The following is an 18,648-nucleotide window of genomic DNA, read 5'->3' as shown; positions in this document are numbered from 1 at the left end:
TGAGTGTATGCTCTTGCAGCATTTCCTGAAAAACTAATGCTAGCAAACTGTAATTTGTGTGAAATGCGTATTACTCAAGAATTTTTCTTGAGTGAGAGTAGTCTCAAGTTTCTGTGGATAAATAAAAATAATAAATGTCCAGAGCACTGGAAAAAGCTTCTGGAATGGAATGTGAAAAATGATGCATAAGCCATGTGACCTCACAGAGTAACAGTTATAGTTTTAGCTTTTCCTAGACTGGAATCACTCCAACTCATCTCCTCAGTCTGAAGATGAAAGTCATGTAAAATGAAAATAATACTGCTTTGCTTTATCTGGTACTAACTGAAGAGAAGTGGAAGCAGTTCAGCTAAGCATGACTATGTTATTTTCAGATGGGACACTGCCTGCCAAAAGGAACAGGCGTGCGTTTGGAGACAGACAGAGCTGCCTTCGTCCCTTTACAGAAGATGATGCATTTGACCCTAATGATTCAGACATTGATCCAGGTATTTCTGGCTCTCAAGCCTATTGTCACGGTGTTATCTGTGACAGTAACCCAAGGGAAACCGAGAAGGGAGAGAGAAGAGAAAAAAGAGAGAAAAAAACTGCGTCAGTGGCCACCCGGGGAGGGGGAAAAGAGATGGGTCTACAAAAAAATAACGGCACGATCTGAGAAGGAACGCTAACTTTACTAAATCTAATAAAATTGAACAATTGAGAGATGAAGTTTCCAAACCAAAAGCTGTGAGCTTATGTTAAAGAGGAACTGCAGGGGAAGCACACGTCCACAGCATGCATTACCTGGCATCCGGTGTGGAGCTCCGCCCCTCTGTTGCTCCCAGCAGCATTAACTCCTTCACTGTTGCATGATGCTCTGGTGTGGAATACCGGCATCAAAATCACAACACCTATTTTCTTACTGTGAACACTCATTACAAATAGTACAGATTACAAGGCTAAGAGTGACAAAGAAGTAGTGGTTTATTTGCCTTCAGAAACAGTGGGCAGTGCAGTATCTGTCAGTGCCTGCTCCATCTTCTTGTTAAGGCTGAGAGAGGTAAAGATGTAAATGCTGTCCTGTGAATTTCTTTTGCTTTCTCCTCTTGTAGCTCTCTTTTTTGATATGTGAGAGTGTTGGTCCAGCCATCACCTTGTTGCTTTAGCACAGAAGAGCTGAAGGAATCTTGGTAAGCTTGTGATTAAGAGTTGTTTCTTAATTCTTGCTAGCAGAATCCAGGGAGACTGACCTTCTCAGTGGCATGGATGGGAAAGGCTCCTACCAGATGAAGGGCTGGAAGCTCTCCCAGCAGCAGTTTGTGGCTCTGTTGTGGAAGAGGCTGCTTATTGCTAAGAGGAGTCGGAAGGGCTTCTTTGCTCAGGTAAGAGCACCAACATGTGCAAGGTTCCATCAGCAGGGACAGTTCTGGACAATGTGCTTTGTCAAGGGTTGAAAGCAGAAAGAAAATCTCAGGAGAACCCATCACTGAAACTTGTCTGCACTGACATATCTGAGCAAAAGGAGGCTTGTGAAAGTGAAAATATGATTACGAAATGGTTGCCAGCTGTTCTTACATGGGAAAGGTGCAGTTGAGGTTCAAATCCAAAATCTCTTAACATGTGGAGTCTTTAGTTGTTCAAGGTTTGCCTTTCTGTCTAGAGATGGCTTGGTAAATCATAGAATCACCAAGGTTGGAAAAGACCTCGTTTAGTCTAACCGTCCATCTATCACCAATATTTCCGCACTAACCCATGTCCTTTATTACAACATCTAAAAGTTTCTGAAACACCTCCAGGGATGGTGACTTGACCACCTTCCCTGGGCAGCCCATTCCAGTGCCTGACTGCTCCTTCAGAGAATAAAAGTTTCCTGACATCAACCTGAACCTCCCCTGGCACAACTTGAGGCCATTCTCTCTAGTCCTTTATTGGGAAACTGGAAAAGTGTTGAGCCATTGACTCACTCAAAGCTGATAATGCCTCTATAATGTTCACCTTAAAAAAGGCTTGCTCTCACCTTGCAATTTCAGATTGTGCTGCCAGCTGTCTTTGTGTGTATTGCTCTCATGTTCAGCCTGATTGTTCCTCCCTTTGGGAAGTATCCCAGCCTGGAATTACAGCCCTGGATGTACAATGAGCAGTATACTTTTATTAGGTATGTTCCTTGTGTCTCAGAAATGATGCTAAAATCTAAAAGTCTTTTCTCCTCTGCTGGATAGTTACTGAGTACCAAATTCCTTATCTGATTGTTTAAACTTGCCTTCTGTGGTTAGCCCAGAAGTATGTTTTAAAGGTATCATAATACTTTATTGTTAAACCTTTAAATGCCAGGTCTAACTACTAGCAAGGCCATTTCAATTAGTGAATAGTGCTATGAGTCTAGTGATAACTGTGCACACACAAAAAACAAAGACAGGTGCTCACAGCCCAAGTGTTCTTCTTACTGTAATTTCTACTGTTCTTTTCCTGAGCTTTTTTATTGTTTTCTCAGCTTTGCTGTGCTGTTGTTTTTTGCTGTATATTTGTTATCCCGCTGACCTGCTGATGTTTCTCTGCTGTACCCATAGTAATGACGCTCCAGAAGATGCAGGGACTCGGAAGCTTTTGGATGCCCTTCTCAATAAGCCTGGCTTTGGAACACGCTGCATGCAGGGACACTCCATCCCGTAAGTAAAACTTATTGCTGCAAAAGAGAAGCCCAGCCTTGGATTCTGGTCATTCAGAAGATGAAGACAGCGATTTGATACTTAAGCATAGTTGGGGCAGAATTTAAACCAAAAGGCCTGTATTTACATTCCTTTTTTTCATCTCAGGGCCTTCTAGAAAGTTGCCAGCACTTAGCATAGCAAGAAGGTGGGATCTGAGTGCAAGTCCTGACAGAGATGGAACAAAGATGATAGTCTCTCCTTCAAATTACTGTTTGGCTCTGAACAAGGAATAAGACCTAATAGTGTTGCTGTATGCTTTTCACTGTAGCTATTTACGCAGTCCTATTTCTAACTGCACCAGAAACCCTGGTTAGCACCCCGACAGATGCCAGCAGACAGCATGGAGAGACAGCAGCATTTGTGGTATTTCCACGCTCTGATGCTGTCTTGCTGCATGGTCTTGGGCAAATAACTGAAGATGTGGGCTGCTTATGCAGATACAGTATGCAGTCTGGGATAGTCTGTGCTTAGCCTGGAAGAACTGTAGCTCATCTTCATCGGACAGTGGGAAAAAGGGTTACAGTTGGAGCCCCATGCCCTAAACGTTGACCACTTGTGGAGAAGTTATTAGTCATTTTCAGAACAGACACAGGAGCTGAGTTACTTGGCTGTGGGTTCTAGAAGGCTGCAGATCATCTGCTCTTTGAGGCTGCCTTGAGAGAGAGCTATGTCCTGATGTCATAGGGCAGAGGCCATCCATGAAGCATCTGTCTGCTGTGATCTTCTGTCAGCTCTGAATTCAGTGTGTGCTGGGACTAACTGAAGAGAGTATCCAGCACAACTCAGTGCTGAGCAGACTCAATCACTTCGACTCCAGGATCTGTTAGAACCTGGTCTTTTGTTCTGAGCTGTTTGTTTCAGTGATGTCAGTCTCCCTTTGGCCTGCAGCCTGCTTCTTGTCTTGGATGCAGTGGTATCTGTTACTTAGATTACTATTAAGCAAAAGCTACCATTGTTATTTTTAAAAGTGCATTTGCCTTCCTTCTGTCCTGACACAGAGACACTCCTTGCACAACAGGACAGAAGGAATGGACCACTGCTTCAGTTCCAGACTCAGTCCTGGAAATCTTGAGAGGCAACTGGAGCATGGAGAACCCTTCTCCATCTTGCGAATGCAGCAATGAGAAGATCAAAAAGATGCTGCCTGTGTGCCCCCCTGGTGCAGGCGGGCTGCCACCCCCACAGGTAGGATGGATCTTGATGGTCCTGAAGTGAGAGTTGGTCCTGGAGAGCAGAGTGGATGGGTCTGGTTACTGTGTGGAGTTCTGAGCACAGTCTGTCTGATTTGGTGGCTGCATTTTCTAATGGACATTCATCTCTATTTCCCTGGTGACACCAGCGAGAACAAGACACCACTGACATCCTCCAGAATCTGACAGGTCGCAATATATCGGACTATCTAGTGAAGACCTATGCACAGATCATTGGGAAAAGGTAACTGTTAAACACACCCTTTCTCATACATCTGCACCAAATGCAGCTTGCTGTCAGTAGGATACTGCATAACTCAAACAGATAGGCCTGGCCAATGTAAACTTCTCAGTGTGTGAGACCTACTCAGCACAAACTATTGTGATCTATAGTTCAAGTGTTCCTGCTTTATAGTGATGACATGGCAGCTCTGGGGAGTAGAGGTGGGCATGTCCTGAAACTTGCAGCCATAGTGATGGATAAGTCTGGGTGCATACCAGAGACAAGTGGTGGGGCACAGGGTGATAAACTGGTTTAGGTGGGAAGAAACCTTAAAGATATGTGCCAGATATGAGAGAGTACCCCACTCATTTTCCTGTCTGCCTGAAGCACTAGTAGCAGTTGTCTCTTTTTCCATATGTAACACATCTGCTTTCTTTTTTCTCTTGTCAGTTTAAAGAATAAAATCTGGGTGAATGAGTTCAGGTGAGTTGCTGCTTTTTCTCTAGAATCCAGAAATCCCTAAGCGCTGCACTAAGCATAGAGTTATTCTGTTTCATAGTTTATTATATGTGGGTCTCAGCTGTTCAGTGTACAAAGGGCACTGTTAAGGATAAACTGGGTCAACCCCAAGGAACATTGCTGAAAAGCCTGCTGCATTATGTGGAGAGCAGTACTGGCTTGAAAAGATTTGCAGTAGCAATGTTCTCACACAGGAGGTGCTGTTTTACCAAGCAAGGGAAGCAAGAAGATACCTTACTTTCCCTGCACAGGCAGCAAAGGCAGCTGCATTCATTAAGTACAGTCTGTGTCATTACAAAGAGAGTACTGAGGTCATAAGCTGAGTATTTAACCTCAGAAATAAGGAGTAGGAGACAGTAGGGCTGAACAGCAGTGTGGAAGGATCAGAGTTTGCTCTTTTTTTATGAGTGGAGACACATCCATTATGGTGCAAAAAGAGAGAGGAGAGAGGGAGAAATGGTCTTTTCTGGAGCTGAACATATAGATGGGTCTGTGCTTCACTCTGTCTGTACTCCTAGGTATGGAGGCTTTTCCTTGGGTGCCAGAAGTTCCCATGTGCTTCCTCCAAGCAGAGAAGTCACTGATGCCATTAAACAGATGAAGAAGATCTTGGAGCTAGCACAGGTGAGTAGCTGTTTCCATAAATCCAGATTGCATTAATGATAAAATTCTGTTTCTTGGGAGATGACTTGGAAACTGTAAAAGGAGAGGTGTCTAAGTTTGTTTTCCAGTGGCCTCTCCCCATCAACTCTGAACTGAGGTTTTCTGGGCTGAGTGTTTGAGAGCAGCAGGAGGCTCAAGACCATATTTATCAGACACTTGCATAACCTTTCTTTTTAAACAGATTCTCTGTGACACCAGCTACAAATCAAGGAAGTTACAGCCACCTCCAAGTGTGTTTTGGCAGGACAGGGAAGGCTGTCTCAGGGAAATTAAAAAGTTGTTGCTAGCTCTCTTAAAATCTCACTTCACTGCTTCTGTGCTGGGTCTGTCCTGGCTCAAAAGATAATCTGGGCCACTGCTTTCTTCTGAAACTGCCTCTAAGCTCCACTGTCTCTGTAGTTTGCCTGCAGCCCTGTATTTGTCACTGGAGCAAAAAAGAGAAAAAACAGAAAAAAGGAAAAAAATAAACAAAAAAAAAAAAAAAACAGGCTTAAGGTTGACCTCTACTACTGGTGAGTTTGCAGAAAGGTATAGGGGAAGAAGAAAGCTGTGCTTTCTTAGCATTCTTACCACTGTCTTGGAACATACAGGCTGCAGTCTGGGAAGAAAACTGTTAGAACTGTGAAAAATGATTCCCAGAGTCAGGACATAGGGGAAGGTACTATCAAAGAGGAAGTGACTATCTCTTTACTGTTTTCAGGGGAGTTCTGGAGATAGGTTTCTCAACAACTTGGCAAGTTTCATGAAAGGTCTGGACACAAAGAACAACGTGAAGGTAAATCAGCCATCTACACTGCCATACCTGCTGTTCAAAGCTCTGGTAACCTGTGGTTATTTTTAGTTAGCAAATCCCCATCAGTTTGCCCTTGACAACAGGGCAGTCTAGAGCTCTTTGCATTGTAATTGTTTGCTTGTGGAAAAACAGGCAGATTCTGTTATTGGTTTCCCTGAAATCTATTTCTCCTTTGGAGTCCAGATCAGAAGTCCAAAAGGAGTTCTGTACAGGATCACTGGCTTTGTTTCAAGGGGCCTGGTTTCCTTCTAGAAGCCTCTAATGGTTATTGGTCAAACTGTGCGACCAGTCCCTGACCAAAGTATCTGGAAATATGTAGAAAGAAGTTAAAAGATAGAAGTTAAAATATAGAAAGAAGCTTAAGAGGGAAAACTAATATACTGGACGCCTTTATGACAGTGATGTGGTCTTTTGCAGGTGTGGTTCAACAACAAGGGTTGGCATGCCATTGCCTCCTTCCTGAATGTGATTAACAATGCCATCCTTCGGGCCAACCTGCAGCAGGGCCAAAACCCTAGTGCTTATGGGATCACTGCCTTCAATCACCCACTCAATTTGACTAAGCAGCAGCTCTCTGAAGTGGCCCTGTAAGTCCTAATGTGTATACAGTTGGGTTTGGGATAATCAGCTGGTGATTACTGGAAATTGGCAACACAATAAAAGCTGTAGTGTCATCAGTGGGCAGTGGCTGGTGGCACTGATGACACTACAATGTTGACCTTAATTTTTCTGTAGTCTGGGCAGGCTGCAGTATCTGCGGTTGAGCACTTGTTCATAAACAAGCACTACCTTTCAGCTCTAGTTTAACTCCTTACTACCAGAGTAGGAGGATTAATCAAAATATAAGACAAACTGATTGTGTAAGGGTTCCAGAAGTTGCTTGCTCTTATTATGTAGCTTGTGTAAATACGGTCAGCTGTGTCAAACAGCCTGTCGCCACTGTTTTCATACTGCTGTGTTCTCAGAGTTGCAATAGTTTCTCTCCAAACAGTCCCTAAGCAGTCAGGTGCCACAGATTTAAAAAAAAAAAAAAAAGATCTTTTTTGTATGAGCATAGTTCCCGATTCTCAGTGCTGTGCAAGCTTTCTGTTTCTGAGTATGTCAAACTGAAATTTTTAAGATCAAATGAAATCCTCTATTTTTCTGCTTCTTGGAGAATTTCAACAGTGACCGTCATTGACTCAACATGGATGTGGTCATTCTTTTGTCCCACAGTACTCCCATTTGACTGAGTCATTGATAGGCTTAAGTTTTGTTCACTCAGGTCTCAGTTACATAGAGCAATCTTGAGGAAAGTAGAAGGACTATTGTGTTGAAGTGACTAAATATTCTCCAGGTCGTAGTGCTGTTTTTAAGACACTTACAGGCTGCACATATTGCCTTTATTGTACAGTTGGAGAACAGCCCTGTAGTTTAGATGGCCTGGTGTGGTCATCCCTTACCTCGCAAAACAGGAACAGCAAAAGGAGAATGAGTTTCAGCATTGCCTGCATCAACTGCCTCGTTTCATTTCAAGGGAGACTGCACCAACATACACTTTGTTTTCATTCTTTTTTTCCAGGATGACCACCTCTGTGGATGTCCTCATCTCCATCTGTGTGATCTTTGCCATGTCCTTTGTTCCTGCCAGCTTTGTGGTGTTCCTTATCCAGGAACGTGTCAGCAAGGCTAAGCACTTGCAGTTCATCAGTGGTGTGAAGCCTGTGATCTACTGGCTGGCCAACTTCGTCTGGGATATGGTAAGGGCTGGATTATACATTGTGGCTGTGCTAAACTGTCCTCTGTCCTGTGTTTGCAGGGTGTCTGCTGAAGTGTAAAGTATAGCTAGAGCCAGTGGTCACTGCATTAATTCATCATAAAATAACTGTTGTGCTTTTGATTTCTGCCTTTACTCTCTTGGGCGATAGTTCACCTAGGTGGGACAAAAAACACTGAACTGGGGATGGGAGAGCAACTATCAGCTCCAGCATTAGCATCAATGACATTTATAATGGTACTTAAAAATATCTGCTCCAGAATGTTTGCTTGCATAGCCCCTTGCTCTGCTCAGAGCAGGCTTTTCAACCTGTAATGCCCAGAACCTGTGAGTCTTATCAGCTACTTATACAAGTACATTTCTTGGTCCTCTGTACTACACTGTAGCTTGTACATGTAATGCTGCTGTGAATCTTCCCGTGTGAGTAGACTTGGGAACAGTGAAGAATGTTGAAAAACATTGATTTAGAGCAGAATGATGCGTTAGTTTTTTGTCATCTGGAAATGAATCTAATGCTGTATTTTTCACCTTCCAGTGCAACTACATTGTTCCAGCCACACTTGTCATCATCATTTTCATCTGCTTCCAACAGAAGTCCTATGTATCCTCTTCCAACTTGCCTGTGCTTGCTCTTCTTCTGATCCTCTATGGGTAAGGGATTTCTTCTCTGCAGGATAATTAGGAAGATGCTTAAGTTTGGAAGTTACTTATCTGATGTTGTTGTCTTTCATCTTGCAGTTGGTCCATCACTCCTCTCATGTATCCAGCCTCCTTCGTGTTCAAAATCCCCAGCACAGCATATGTTGTGCTGACCAGTGTGAACCTCTTCATTGGCATCAATGGTAGTGTGGCCACCTTTGTCCTGGAGCTCTTCACCAACAATGTAAGTCTTCCCAGAAGCTTTTCACTGTCTTCTATTGAGGCGTTCTAATTCGATGTTGGTGCCATGTTCCCATGAGAAACCCCTGGCTTGTAACCCTTACTGCAGTGTTTTAAATGTGTTTAAATATGTTTAATTTTAATTTCTTGCATGTTCTTCCTAAGGGTCAGTTTCTGTCTACTAGGCATTTCAAGCAACTAAACTCTGTTAAGTTGTCCTCAGTTTTGCTTTCAGAGATAAATATCTCACTGACTGTATTGGGAACTTTTATTTCAGTTTTTCCATATCCATTTGCCTATTAGGGAAGGTGCAAGAGCCTCTCATGCCTGTATGTAATGCAAGATGACTTAGCAGGCCCTGTTTGGCACACAGTAGTGGGAAATGCCGTTGAGGGAACTCTGTGGAATTATCTTGTTGATGGATTGCAGCACCTGCCTGTGGACATGAGACAGCTGTCCTTCATGGTGATCCCTTTTGTTATAAAGCCTATTTTATCTCAGCAGAAACACGCACTTTCTAAAAGGCCTGGAAGAGCACTAAAGTAACTTCTCTTCATGACAAGGGCAATGCACATAAACTGGATCACAGGAAGTTTCATATGAAGATGAGAAATAAGTTTACTTTGAGGGTGACAGAGCACAGAAAAAAAGCTGCCCCGAGAGGCTGTGAAGTCTTCTCCTCTGAAGATATTCAAAACCCACCTGGATGCTTTCCCATGTGACCTACCATAGGGAACCTGCTTTAGCAGGGGCTTGGAATTATGATGCCCAGAGGTTACTTCCAAACCCTGCCATTCTGTGATTCTGGTAGTCTGACCTATGAACTAAGCCAACTGGAAAAGAGCAAAGGAAAAGGATTACAGCATCCAGTATTAGCTATGGAGGGGCTACCTAACAGCCACTGAGATAACCAGTCTATGCAATCACTCATTTCCTGTCTCCTCAACCTGTAGCCTTTCTGCATGGTGCTATTTGAAGGCCTTGCCTTTTAGAATGAACGTTTGGAGAAATCTCTCCTCTGGTGTAGTCTGCTTGCTTTAATAGTACCTTGAGCAAAGCAGGAACAACTGACTGCCAGAGGAGCTGTGGGACTGTCTCTTGGCAGAACGCTTCTAATCCCTGATTTTTTTGTGGGATTGCAGTGCTGCCAGCAGGCTGCAGGTGGTCATTCACAACATGGCATCACACTGTGGTGGCTTTTCTCTTCTCAGATGGCTCACTGGAACTTAATTTTATCTTAACAGAAGTTGAACAACATCAATGACATCTTGAAGTCTGTCTTCCTCATCTTCCCTCACTTCTGTCTTGGCCGGGGACTTATTGACATGGTGAAAAATCAGGCCATGGCTGATGCTCTGGAGAGGTTTGGTAAGTGAAATAGTGTGAGCCTGCTTTGGATTAACACCCTTTGCTCTTCTGACTTTTCAGGAGTTCAGAGTACACAGTTTGAAGAGCAGAGTTGTTCAGAGCTGGCAGGTATCCTCAGCTGTCCTCTTCAGGCTGTTTCAAACACCAAAGAAATCTGGCGCATAGACCCCTAGGATTTTGAGTTATAAGAATTCAGATGAATGGGGAAGATCATTAGGCTATGAGGAAGGAGTGGCTTTTTAATTTCTGGAATGCAGTTGTGACATGTGAATCAGTTGCCTTGTGCTTCTTCAGAATGTGGGCCAGCTTCTTTGGTAGACCAAATTCTTAGTGTCCAGTCAGCTTCTCCAAAGAGAACATGCTTAGACCCAGCTTTGCTACAGAAAAAAATGTGCATGCAGTGATGACTTGTACAGGTTGGCCCCTCCTTCCTCTATATGATTGCAGTCATTTCGCCCCAGTGAGCTCTACAGGAAGAGATGACTAGCAAGCTCCCATTGCTCTGGAAAGGTGACTGTACTTTACTTCTCGTCTTTGCAGGTGAAAATCGTTTTGTGTCCCCTCTGTCGTGGGACCTGGTAGGAAGGAACCTGTTTGCCATGGCAGTGGAGGGTGTAGTCTTCTTCCTCATTACTGTGCTCATCCAGTACAGATTCTTCATCAAACCCAGGTAGGTTGTCTGCTTCACTTTCCCAGTGCAGGCAGATGAAGTTTTCCTTGTGAGGAGAAGTGGGGAGAAGATTTAAGCTCTGTCATGTTCTGCCAAGGCTTTACCATGTTGCTCCCTCCAGGCCTGTCTATGCCAAGTTGCCTCCTGTGAATGATGAAGACGAAGATGTAAACAGAGAAAGACAGAGAATAATTAGTGGAGGAGGACAGAGTGACATCCTAGAAATCAAGGAGCTGACCAAGGTAACATAGAAGTTTTGCATTTTTGACACATTTATGCAAAACTATGCAGTTTAGCAGGGGTCTCATTAAGAGAAGTCTAATGAAATCAAAAGGGGAGAATATTTGTAATGTTAAATATGTAGGGCTCTAGTTATAGTTGTATTTTACAGTGCTGTTTTTGTTTGTTTGTTTCTGGTTTCAGATTTACAGAATGAAACGAAAGCCAGCAGTTGACAGGATATGTGTTGGAATCCCTCCTGGAGAGGTCAGCTTATTTGTCATACTTGCTACTTCATATTTTTTTTCAGTATTTAAGAGCAACAGGCAACACAGAGTGAGATTAGAAGCAGGTGGTGTTCAAATTACACAAAACCACATGGCCTGGAAGTTGAAGCAGTTTGTCTCAGTCTCTCTGCTTTTGAAGAACTTGGCAACCTTTAGGAATAGAGGTCAAACTGTGGCACTCTCTAAAGTTTAGTACAGACACTGTGGTGACAGTGCACTAAGGTAATGCTGTAGTTCATTCCTTTTCCCAGTCTGAAGATTTATGCTTAAAAAGAAAGTCCTGTTTATTCAGAAAATGCACTGACTTTCCAGATTACGTTGAGTCAAGTTTGTTGACTCCAGTCTTCTCAGTGATGAAAACTATAGAGCTGGGTCCGGTTCTCAGTGCTCATTTGACTTTTTTTTATATCCCTAGTGCTTTGGACTTCTCGGAGTAAATGGTGCTGGCAAGTCATCCACTTTCAAGATGTTAACTGGTGATACAGATGTAACGGGAGGAGAAGCTTTCCTCAAAGGGAACAGGTGAAAGACAGTACATCTTTCACTGCTTTGTCTTAAAGAAGAACCTTTGCTGCTTCCTCCTTCAACTTTCATGGTCTTTGTTCCACTTCCAACAAATAAAAATACAACCACAGTTTTTCCTTTATACTTTTTCAGCCTTTTGCTGAGTCTACTAAAGTAGCCACTTAGCAAAGTAGACTTAGTCTGGTAGTCACCTCTGAGTACCTAAGTTATCATGTTTCATATTTATAAGAAGAGAAGAAAAAGAATTATGCAAAGACAGACTTCTGGGAATCACTGTTAGTCTTGTGATGCCAGATAAATTGATTGACCTTCCTTCTTTTATCATCTAAATGTCATGTACTTGTAAAATTGTAATTAATGGTGTTCTTATTTTACAGTATCCTGTCCAACATCCAAGAAGTCCATCAGAACATGGGCTACTGTCCACAGTTCGATGCTGTTAATGAACTGCTGACAGGGCGAGAACACTTGGAGTTCTTTGCGCTCCTCAGAGGTGTTCCTGAGAAAGAAGTTTGCAAGGTAAATGAAACACCATAGGACTACCCCAGTGACAAACTGTTGCTGCTTGCGTGCTTGAATCCCACAGTATGCGTAATATTGTAGTGGTCTGTGTCTTTCTGAGTGATCACACTGTATCATTGAATTGCAGTTTCAGCATTCACATATAGGCTTACACTAACACTATTTAGCCAGTTAATAACAGTTGGCAGTAGCATAAAGCACGTTTCTGAATACCAGTTTCTTGGGCTGGCAGCAGCTTTCACCATTTATGTTTTGGGTTCTGTAGAACTGTTTCCAGATCTGTTCTCCAAAAAGTGCCCCACAGCTCTGAGAGCAGTGACAAAACTGCAAGCTTCTTTGAGGTCTCTGTGTTACGCTCCCAGCAGAGGGACCTGGTTCTGGTTCAGGTGCAAATAAACTGAATCTCTTTGCTAAACACCTTTTAGATCCTAATGCAACAAGTGGCTGACAGGTGGCAGTGTAAATACTTCTGAATAACAAACCAGATCCTCCCAGTCTGTCTGAAGGGCTGAAGTATACACCAGTTCCAATTGCTGTGTATCTGGAGAGATGGTGTCTCTACTGCAAGCTCATAGCAATTAAAAAGATGGATAAAGCATGTATTGATAAGACCACTACACCAGTAGTTTCTGGTGCTGAACTGCATGGTCACTTTTGGACCTGGCACAGGTCCCAGTGGAGTGGGCCGCAACCCCAAGCTGCTGGAGTTCAAGGAGCATTTGGAGACTGCCCTTGCATGTAGGGTTTGGATTTCTGTGTGGTCTTGTGTGAAGCCAGGAGCTGAATTTTGATGATCTTTGTGGGACCCTTCCAATTGAAGAGAGTCTCTGACTCCATGAATTTGTGCTAAGCTGCAGCCCTCAGATTATCTAGGCCCTCAGGGGGCAGTATTTATATACTCTGACCTGAGAGTGAATGGGGTGTTTCAAAACATGGAGCTATGCCTCAGATGAGTAGCCCTTATGAAAAATCATTTTGAAGCCAGAGCTTGTAAGGCAAATCTCACTATGTGGATGTTGCTGTGCTTGATTAATGAAGTTATGGTACTGTCTCTTGTAGGTTGGTGAATGGGCAATTAGGAAACTGGGCCTTGTGAAATATGGAGAAAAATATGCAGGCAACTACAGTGGAGGGAACAGACGCAAGCTCTCCACAGCAATAGCCCTCATTGGAGGGCCACCTGTGGTATTCCTGGTGAGTCTGCAACATTTACTCATCAGTGTTTTCCTTTGAAAACAGAAAAATCAGGCTTGGGCTAAGACTAACTGTTTTGTGACCAACTGAAGTGTAAATACAGCATCTGAATATAAGCAGAGAACACAGGGAATCTTTATTTGAGGTTGTTTGAGCCTATCTGAAAGTAGGCTCAAACTAAAATGTGTCTCCCAGTTTCTGCTTGTAAAAAAAAAACAAACGGTGGGGAAGTAGAGATCATTATAGTAGAGTACATGATGCCAAACTAGTATCAGTTGAAGCATCTTCACCACTGCTGCGAAGGTTTTATTGCAAGCTAAACATTATGGCCCTCCAGCATTTTCTATCTCAATCTGAACTTGAATTAATTGAGTTTAAGTTGTTTTAGAACTGGCTTTTTTTTCAATATGTTATAATTGCAAAATAAACAGTTCTCAATTGTTCAAATTTCATTAGCAAACATGCTTTTGAGTGTAAGTTGTTTTTTCATTTAAAAAAATATCAAACTCACTTTTCTTCAGCTTGAAAATGAGCATAATCAGAATGGCTAGATCATTTCAGAGATGAGGTATGTGTTGGTAGAATGGAACAGCATATCCAATTTTTTGTATTTATTTTGTAGGATGAGCCGACAACAGGGATGGATCCCAAAGCACGTCGTTTCTTGTGGAACTGTGCTCTGAGTGTAATCAAAGAGGGCAGATCAGTGGTGCTTACATCTCACAGGCAAGTATCAACCCCATTGTATCATACTTCAGCTATTGCATTTGCTGGAGCTGGATGCAAAGCTCGGTTCAACTGCTCTGCCCTCCAACACTCCTTGCAGCACTAAGGAATTTAATTCTTTCTACAGCATGGAAGAGTGTGAAGCACTGTGCACTCGAATGGCAATAATGGTCAATGGGCGATTCAGGTGTCTGGGCAGTGTCCAGCATCTAAAGAACAGGTAGCTATTTTGTTATCATTTACATCAGAGAGTTGTCTGCATTTTTAGAGATACAGTCAGGCTTAATCCCTCATGCAGTATTCCCATTGCTCTTCTGGCTATGGGAAAAGCTGCTCAATTCTAAGTTGTACATGTTTCAATGCCACTTATGTGAACTTCTCTGCTGGTGTTCTTGTGTACAGGTTTGGAGATGGTTATACCATAGTGGTGCGAATTGCAGGGGCTAACCCAGACCTGAAGCCAGTTGAAGAATTCTTCGGGCATGCCTTCCCTGGAAGTGTCCTGAAGGAGAAGCATCGGAATATGCTGCAGTACCAACTTCCATCTTCACAGTCTTCACTGGCCAGAATATTCAGTGTTCTCTCCCAGAACAAAAAGAGACTCCACATAGAAGACTACTCTGTTTCTCAGACCACACTTGACCAAGTAAGTTTTTAGTAGCCTGTGTGCCAAAACCGTGGTCCTGGAGAGGTAGGAAGGAATCAGCCTGACCTATCTTGTAAGGGCATTTCAGCAAGCTAGGTACTGAATCCCAGGACTAAGTCCAGAAAGGACTAAGAATGCTCTAAATAAGTGAAAATCCAGAGCAGTGTGTGACATGGCCTTTTTCTTGCAGGTATTTGTAAATTTTGCTAAGGACCAAAGTGATGATGACCACACTAAGGACCTGTCATTGCACAAAAACCAGACTGTGGTGGACATTGCAATTCTTAATTCCTTTCTTCAAGATGAGAAGGTAAAAGAAAGTTGTGTGTGAGTCAATTTCAGCCAAGAAATAATGAGCAGAATGCAAACTTCCTTTGCCTGGGGATAGATTACTCCCAAAGAAGCTAGAGGGAGAGAAACTGGACACTCTACTGATAACCATTCAATGCAATGCAATTCAATGCAATGAAAACAAAATTCCATTTTAGGGGCAGTGCCTCTTGGAGTCGTACTGTTCTCAAGTAAGACTTGAATTTAGCTCATTACAGTACAACCCTGTGAAGCTGTGTTAAAGCACCCACCAGATGCTGCGGGCCTTCAACAGTACTGCATCTTGTCCTGTAGAGTATGTTTTTACTGGGGTTGCAAAAACAGTTCGTTGAGAAAACATGGCCAGTGGTTACTTTGATATATTAAAGACATATGTTTTACTCTTGAAAACATACATGTCTGGAGTGGGAATTCCCTGGTGCTACATCCATTGCTGGCAATGAATGCACCAAGATAGGCAGTGGCAAGAGAAGTCACCAGCATTGTGACCTTTGTTCGCAAAAACTTACCTGACCAGCTGCTTTCCCTAGACTGGTGTGGGTCAGTTGGTGACATTATCTGGGGCCATGAAGTGGTCCTGTGTAGATGGGATGGCAAGAGATGGGCCTTTGTGTCCATACACCTACTTCACAGTGGAGATATAGAGAACTGTGAACCCTACAAATGCACGGGATTGTCCCACCAGCATCACAACCAGTAACCTACTCCAACTGGGTTTTCTTATAGTTAAGTACTCTCCTGCTCCTTTGAGGTACAGCAGTAGCTGCACGAATACCTGACAGAAGGGAATGGGTGAGAAAGCAGACCACAGCAGTAAACTCAGTAGTTGTACAAGCTGCTAATACCAAGAGCAAATTCTAAATCATGATATGCCACTCAGATATGTAATGTCTGCTCTTTAACCCCTGCTTTGCACCAGAAAGGTACCTATCATCTAAAGTTACTGCTTAGCAAAAGTGTTGCCATTTCTGGCTTTGCCAGATACAACTGTAATGTATTTTTTTTTATCAGTATTATTAATATGAATAGGCAGGTAGCATAATTAGGGATTGAAAGTGCTTTCAGTTGATCTTTGTAGCCAAGTATTCTTTTACTTTATGCCTGCAGTGCTGTGCTTTTGTTTTTCACATTTAGCAATGGCTACATTCATGATCCAGACAGGTTTCACGCTCTTGCAATTACCCGCTATCTGTATACAAGCTGCTTACCTTAAATTTTCCCTCATGGAAGCTGGCATAATATTAGATTAATGTGCAAGTTTCTACTTCTGTTGTGCAGTGCAGTATCAGTCAGCAAGGTGATCCCTAACTGGAGAACACTCTTAATTCACATGAGAAACTGTCAGTACAACTCATCTTGAACAAGACAGTTCTAAGCAGGAGAGCTACAAATTTCATCAGCCAAGGTTTAAGTTTTACAAGGTCAAAATATAATAGTAGAGTGAAGGTTATATGGTGAGAGCAAGCAGTTCTTATTCATCCTGTACAACAGCCATGGGAGAATACGCTTTTGTTAAAAAATTTATGGGCCCTTCTGTCTTACCTTTTGCATTTAAAAATAGGTTCAGTAATGTGGTATGAAACCAAGCATAGTTCCTGGGCAATTCCTGTGTGTCATGCCTCCGCCTTAAGGACCTGTGCAAGTTCTGCACTAGTTCTTAATGTTCCACCACGAATGCATCGTGGACCATTTTCTGTGAATGCCCTTAGCAGCAGGACAACAGTGAAGAGGCTGGAGTGAGCCTTAAGAAGGTTGAGTACTATTTCTAGGTGTACTTGATAACATTGACCAATTCAGTGTTTTTAATACATGAACAGTTAAATATTTAGCACAGGTCCCCAGTCCCTGCTGTGACCTACGTTTGGATAAAGTAATTGCTTATACATGTTCTGCTGAAGTGCCTTTTTTGTACTAATTATTTCTTATCTATCTATGTCTTTGCTACGGGGATAGAAAGGAGAGTGATGGGGATTGGTATACCTCACCTAAGACATGCTTTGTTATTACCTTTATGGCACTGTTACCCCTGCAAGGATGAGTCTGCACCAAACTTCTATGTGCAGAACAATTACCAAGCAGCTGAACTACAGCCATGACTTTCCAGCAGCAGGCTGCTCATGTTATGCCATCACTGAGACAAATAAGAAGTATTGAATACTTAACACTGCTAGGAATCATTACTGCCAATCAAAATTAAGTGAAAATCTCAGCATAGAGACTGAAGTGAAGGGCTTAAGTTTTGCACTGTAGAACTACAGCCAGTTCTAGGAGGATTCATATTTGGTCATAAAAGAACTGTGGTTTACTCTTTGCAACTGCTCATATAAATAATAAATTTAGCAGGAAACAACAGTGTCTTTTTTTAGCTTAGCTGACTAGAAACAGATTTTTGGTTCCTACACCCTATGAGTGTCTTGCTTATAGTCTCTCACAGGTGGAAGTTTGGTATCTGTGACAAAATTATTGGAAAGGCATGGATGTTACCTGAACTGTTTCACAACTCTAGTTCATTTTGTTTGTAGTCATACTGAACAGACAGTGTAAAACAACTCTTGTGCAGATCTGTCATGGAGTAACCCCAGAGACCCATTTGCCTACCCTTGTAATTCTGCACAGGGAGAAATCACTTGAGTCATATACAGCGTGATTGTGAACCACTCTGGATAATGAAACTGCACTGAGGCGTTAACTTACTTTAAATTGTGTTACTGGTGAAATATTGCACCCCTCTTTGTAGTACATTTATATTTCAGTAAGGAGTTGTTACACTTTTCCCAAAGTTAGCACCACCGCTTTGTGCTTATCTGTGCCTCCTGAATTGTAGTTGGTCCTTCATTCCAAGCACTTTATGCTATCTTAATGGGATCTATTTTTGCACTGGAATATCTGTTAACTTTGCAAAAATCTAGTGAGATTTCACAACTGAAATTTCTGAGTTAAATCCTTAAGTGCACATTTTCATTAAAAGAAAAAAGAAGTATATAAAGTATATATATTTGTATTTGCTAATAACTGTTATGTGAAGTATTAAAAGGCACTCTAATTGCCTTGTATTAAGTAAAAAATAAAGCTGTTTCTGGCACCTTTGGTCTGTCAAGTGTCTTTTATGCATATACTCTTCTGGAGAGTGCTGCTCATAAGTTCAGTTGACCCTGTTTTCATCTGGTGTGAACTCTGATGCTTAATGTATGAGCAGGTTCCAGCATCACCACAGATAAGCAAGGGGCACGTACTATTTTCAGGTAAGTAAATAAAGTGGTCTGAGATTTGAAATGCAAGCACTGCATGAAGCTTCTAAATTTAATAAGTAAAAACGTCTCTGACAAATCCAACTGAAAGTAATCAGTGCAACTATCAAATTTAGCTACAGAGCTTCTTGGCATCAGACCTATCTGAATGTTAAATCCAAAGTAATCTACCTGCCCCAGAATATTTCTGTCACAGAGATGCA

At 42.4% G+C, this 18,648-nt stretch overlaps 1 protein-coding gene across 1 annotated transcript in view; it reads left to right on the top strand.

Annotated features, from left to right (window-relative positions):
* ABCA1 (ATP binding cassette subfamily A member 1) overlaps positions 1-17,974 on the top strand; it is a 98,621-nt gene extending 80,647 nt beyond the window's left edge. Inside the window, exons 27-50 of the mRNA XM_065740701.1 lie at positions 375-488; positions 1,213-1,361; positions 2,010-2,134; positions 2,547-2,645; positions 3,686-3,872; positions 4,027-4,121; positions 4,551-4,583; positions 5,138-5,243; positions 5,983-6,057; positions 6,493-6,662; positions 7,637-7,814; positions 8,367-8,482; positions 8,570-8,714; positions 9,955-10,078; positions 10,619-10,748; positions 10,870-10,990; positions 11,172-11,234; positions 11,670-11,776; positions 12,157-12,298; positions 13,361-13,495; positions 14,118-14,221; positions 14,349-14,441; positions 14,624-14,867; positions 15,058-17,974. Coding sequence (XP_065596773.1) covers positions 375-488; positions 1,213-1,361; positions 2,010-2,134; positions 2,547-2,645; positions 3,686-3,872; positions 4,027-4,121; positions 4,551-4,583; positions 5,138-5,243; positions 5,983-6,057; positions 6,493-6,662; positions 7,637-7,814; positions 8,367-8,482; positions 8,570-8,714; positions 9,955-10,078; positions 10,619-10,748; positions 10,870-10,990; positions 11,172-11,234; positions 11,670-11,776; positions 12,157-12,298; positions 13,361-13,495; positions 14,118-14,221; positions 14,349-14,441; positions 14,624-14,867; positions 15,058-15,198 — 2,996 coding nt within the window. The 3' untranslated portion in view covers positions 15,199-17,974. The remainder of the gene's footprint in view (positions 1-374; positions 489-1,212; positions 1,362-2,009; positions 2,135-2,546; positions 2,646-3,685; positions 3,873-4,026; positions 4,122-4,550; positions 4,584-5,137; positions 5,244-5,982; positions 6,058-6,492; positions 6,663-7,636; positions 7,815-8,366; positions 8,483-8,569; positions 8,715-9,954; positions 10,079-10,618; positions 10,749-10,869; positions 10,991-11,171; positions 11,235-11,669; positions 11,777-12,156; positions 12,299-13,360; positions 13,496-14,117; positions 14,222-14,348; positions 14,442-14,623; positions 14,868-15,057) is intronic.
* Positions 17,975-18,648: the final 674 nt, after the last annotated feature.

Source organism: Cyrtonyx montezumae, unplaced genomic scaffold (genome assembly GCF_038088225.1).
Source record: "Cyrtonyx montezumae isolate F1298 unplaced genomic scaffold, pur_monq_1.0 scaffold_29, whole genome shotgun sequence".
Taxonomy (NCBI): domain Eukaryota; kingdom Metazoa; phylum Chordata; class Aves; order Galliformes; family Odontophoridae; genus Cyrtonyx; species Cyrtonyx montezumae.
This window is presented reverse-complemented; position numbering and strand designations above follow the sequence as displayed.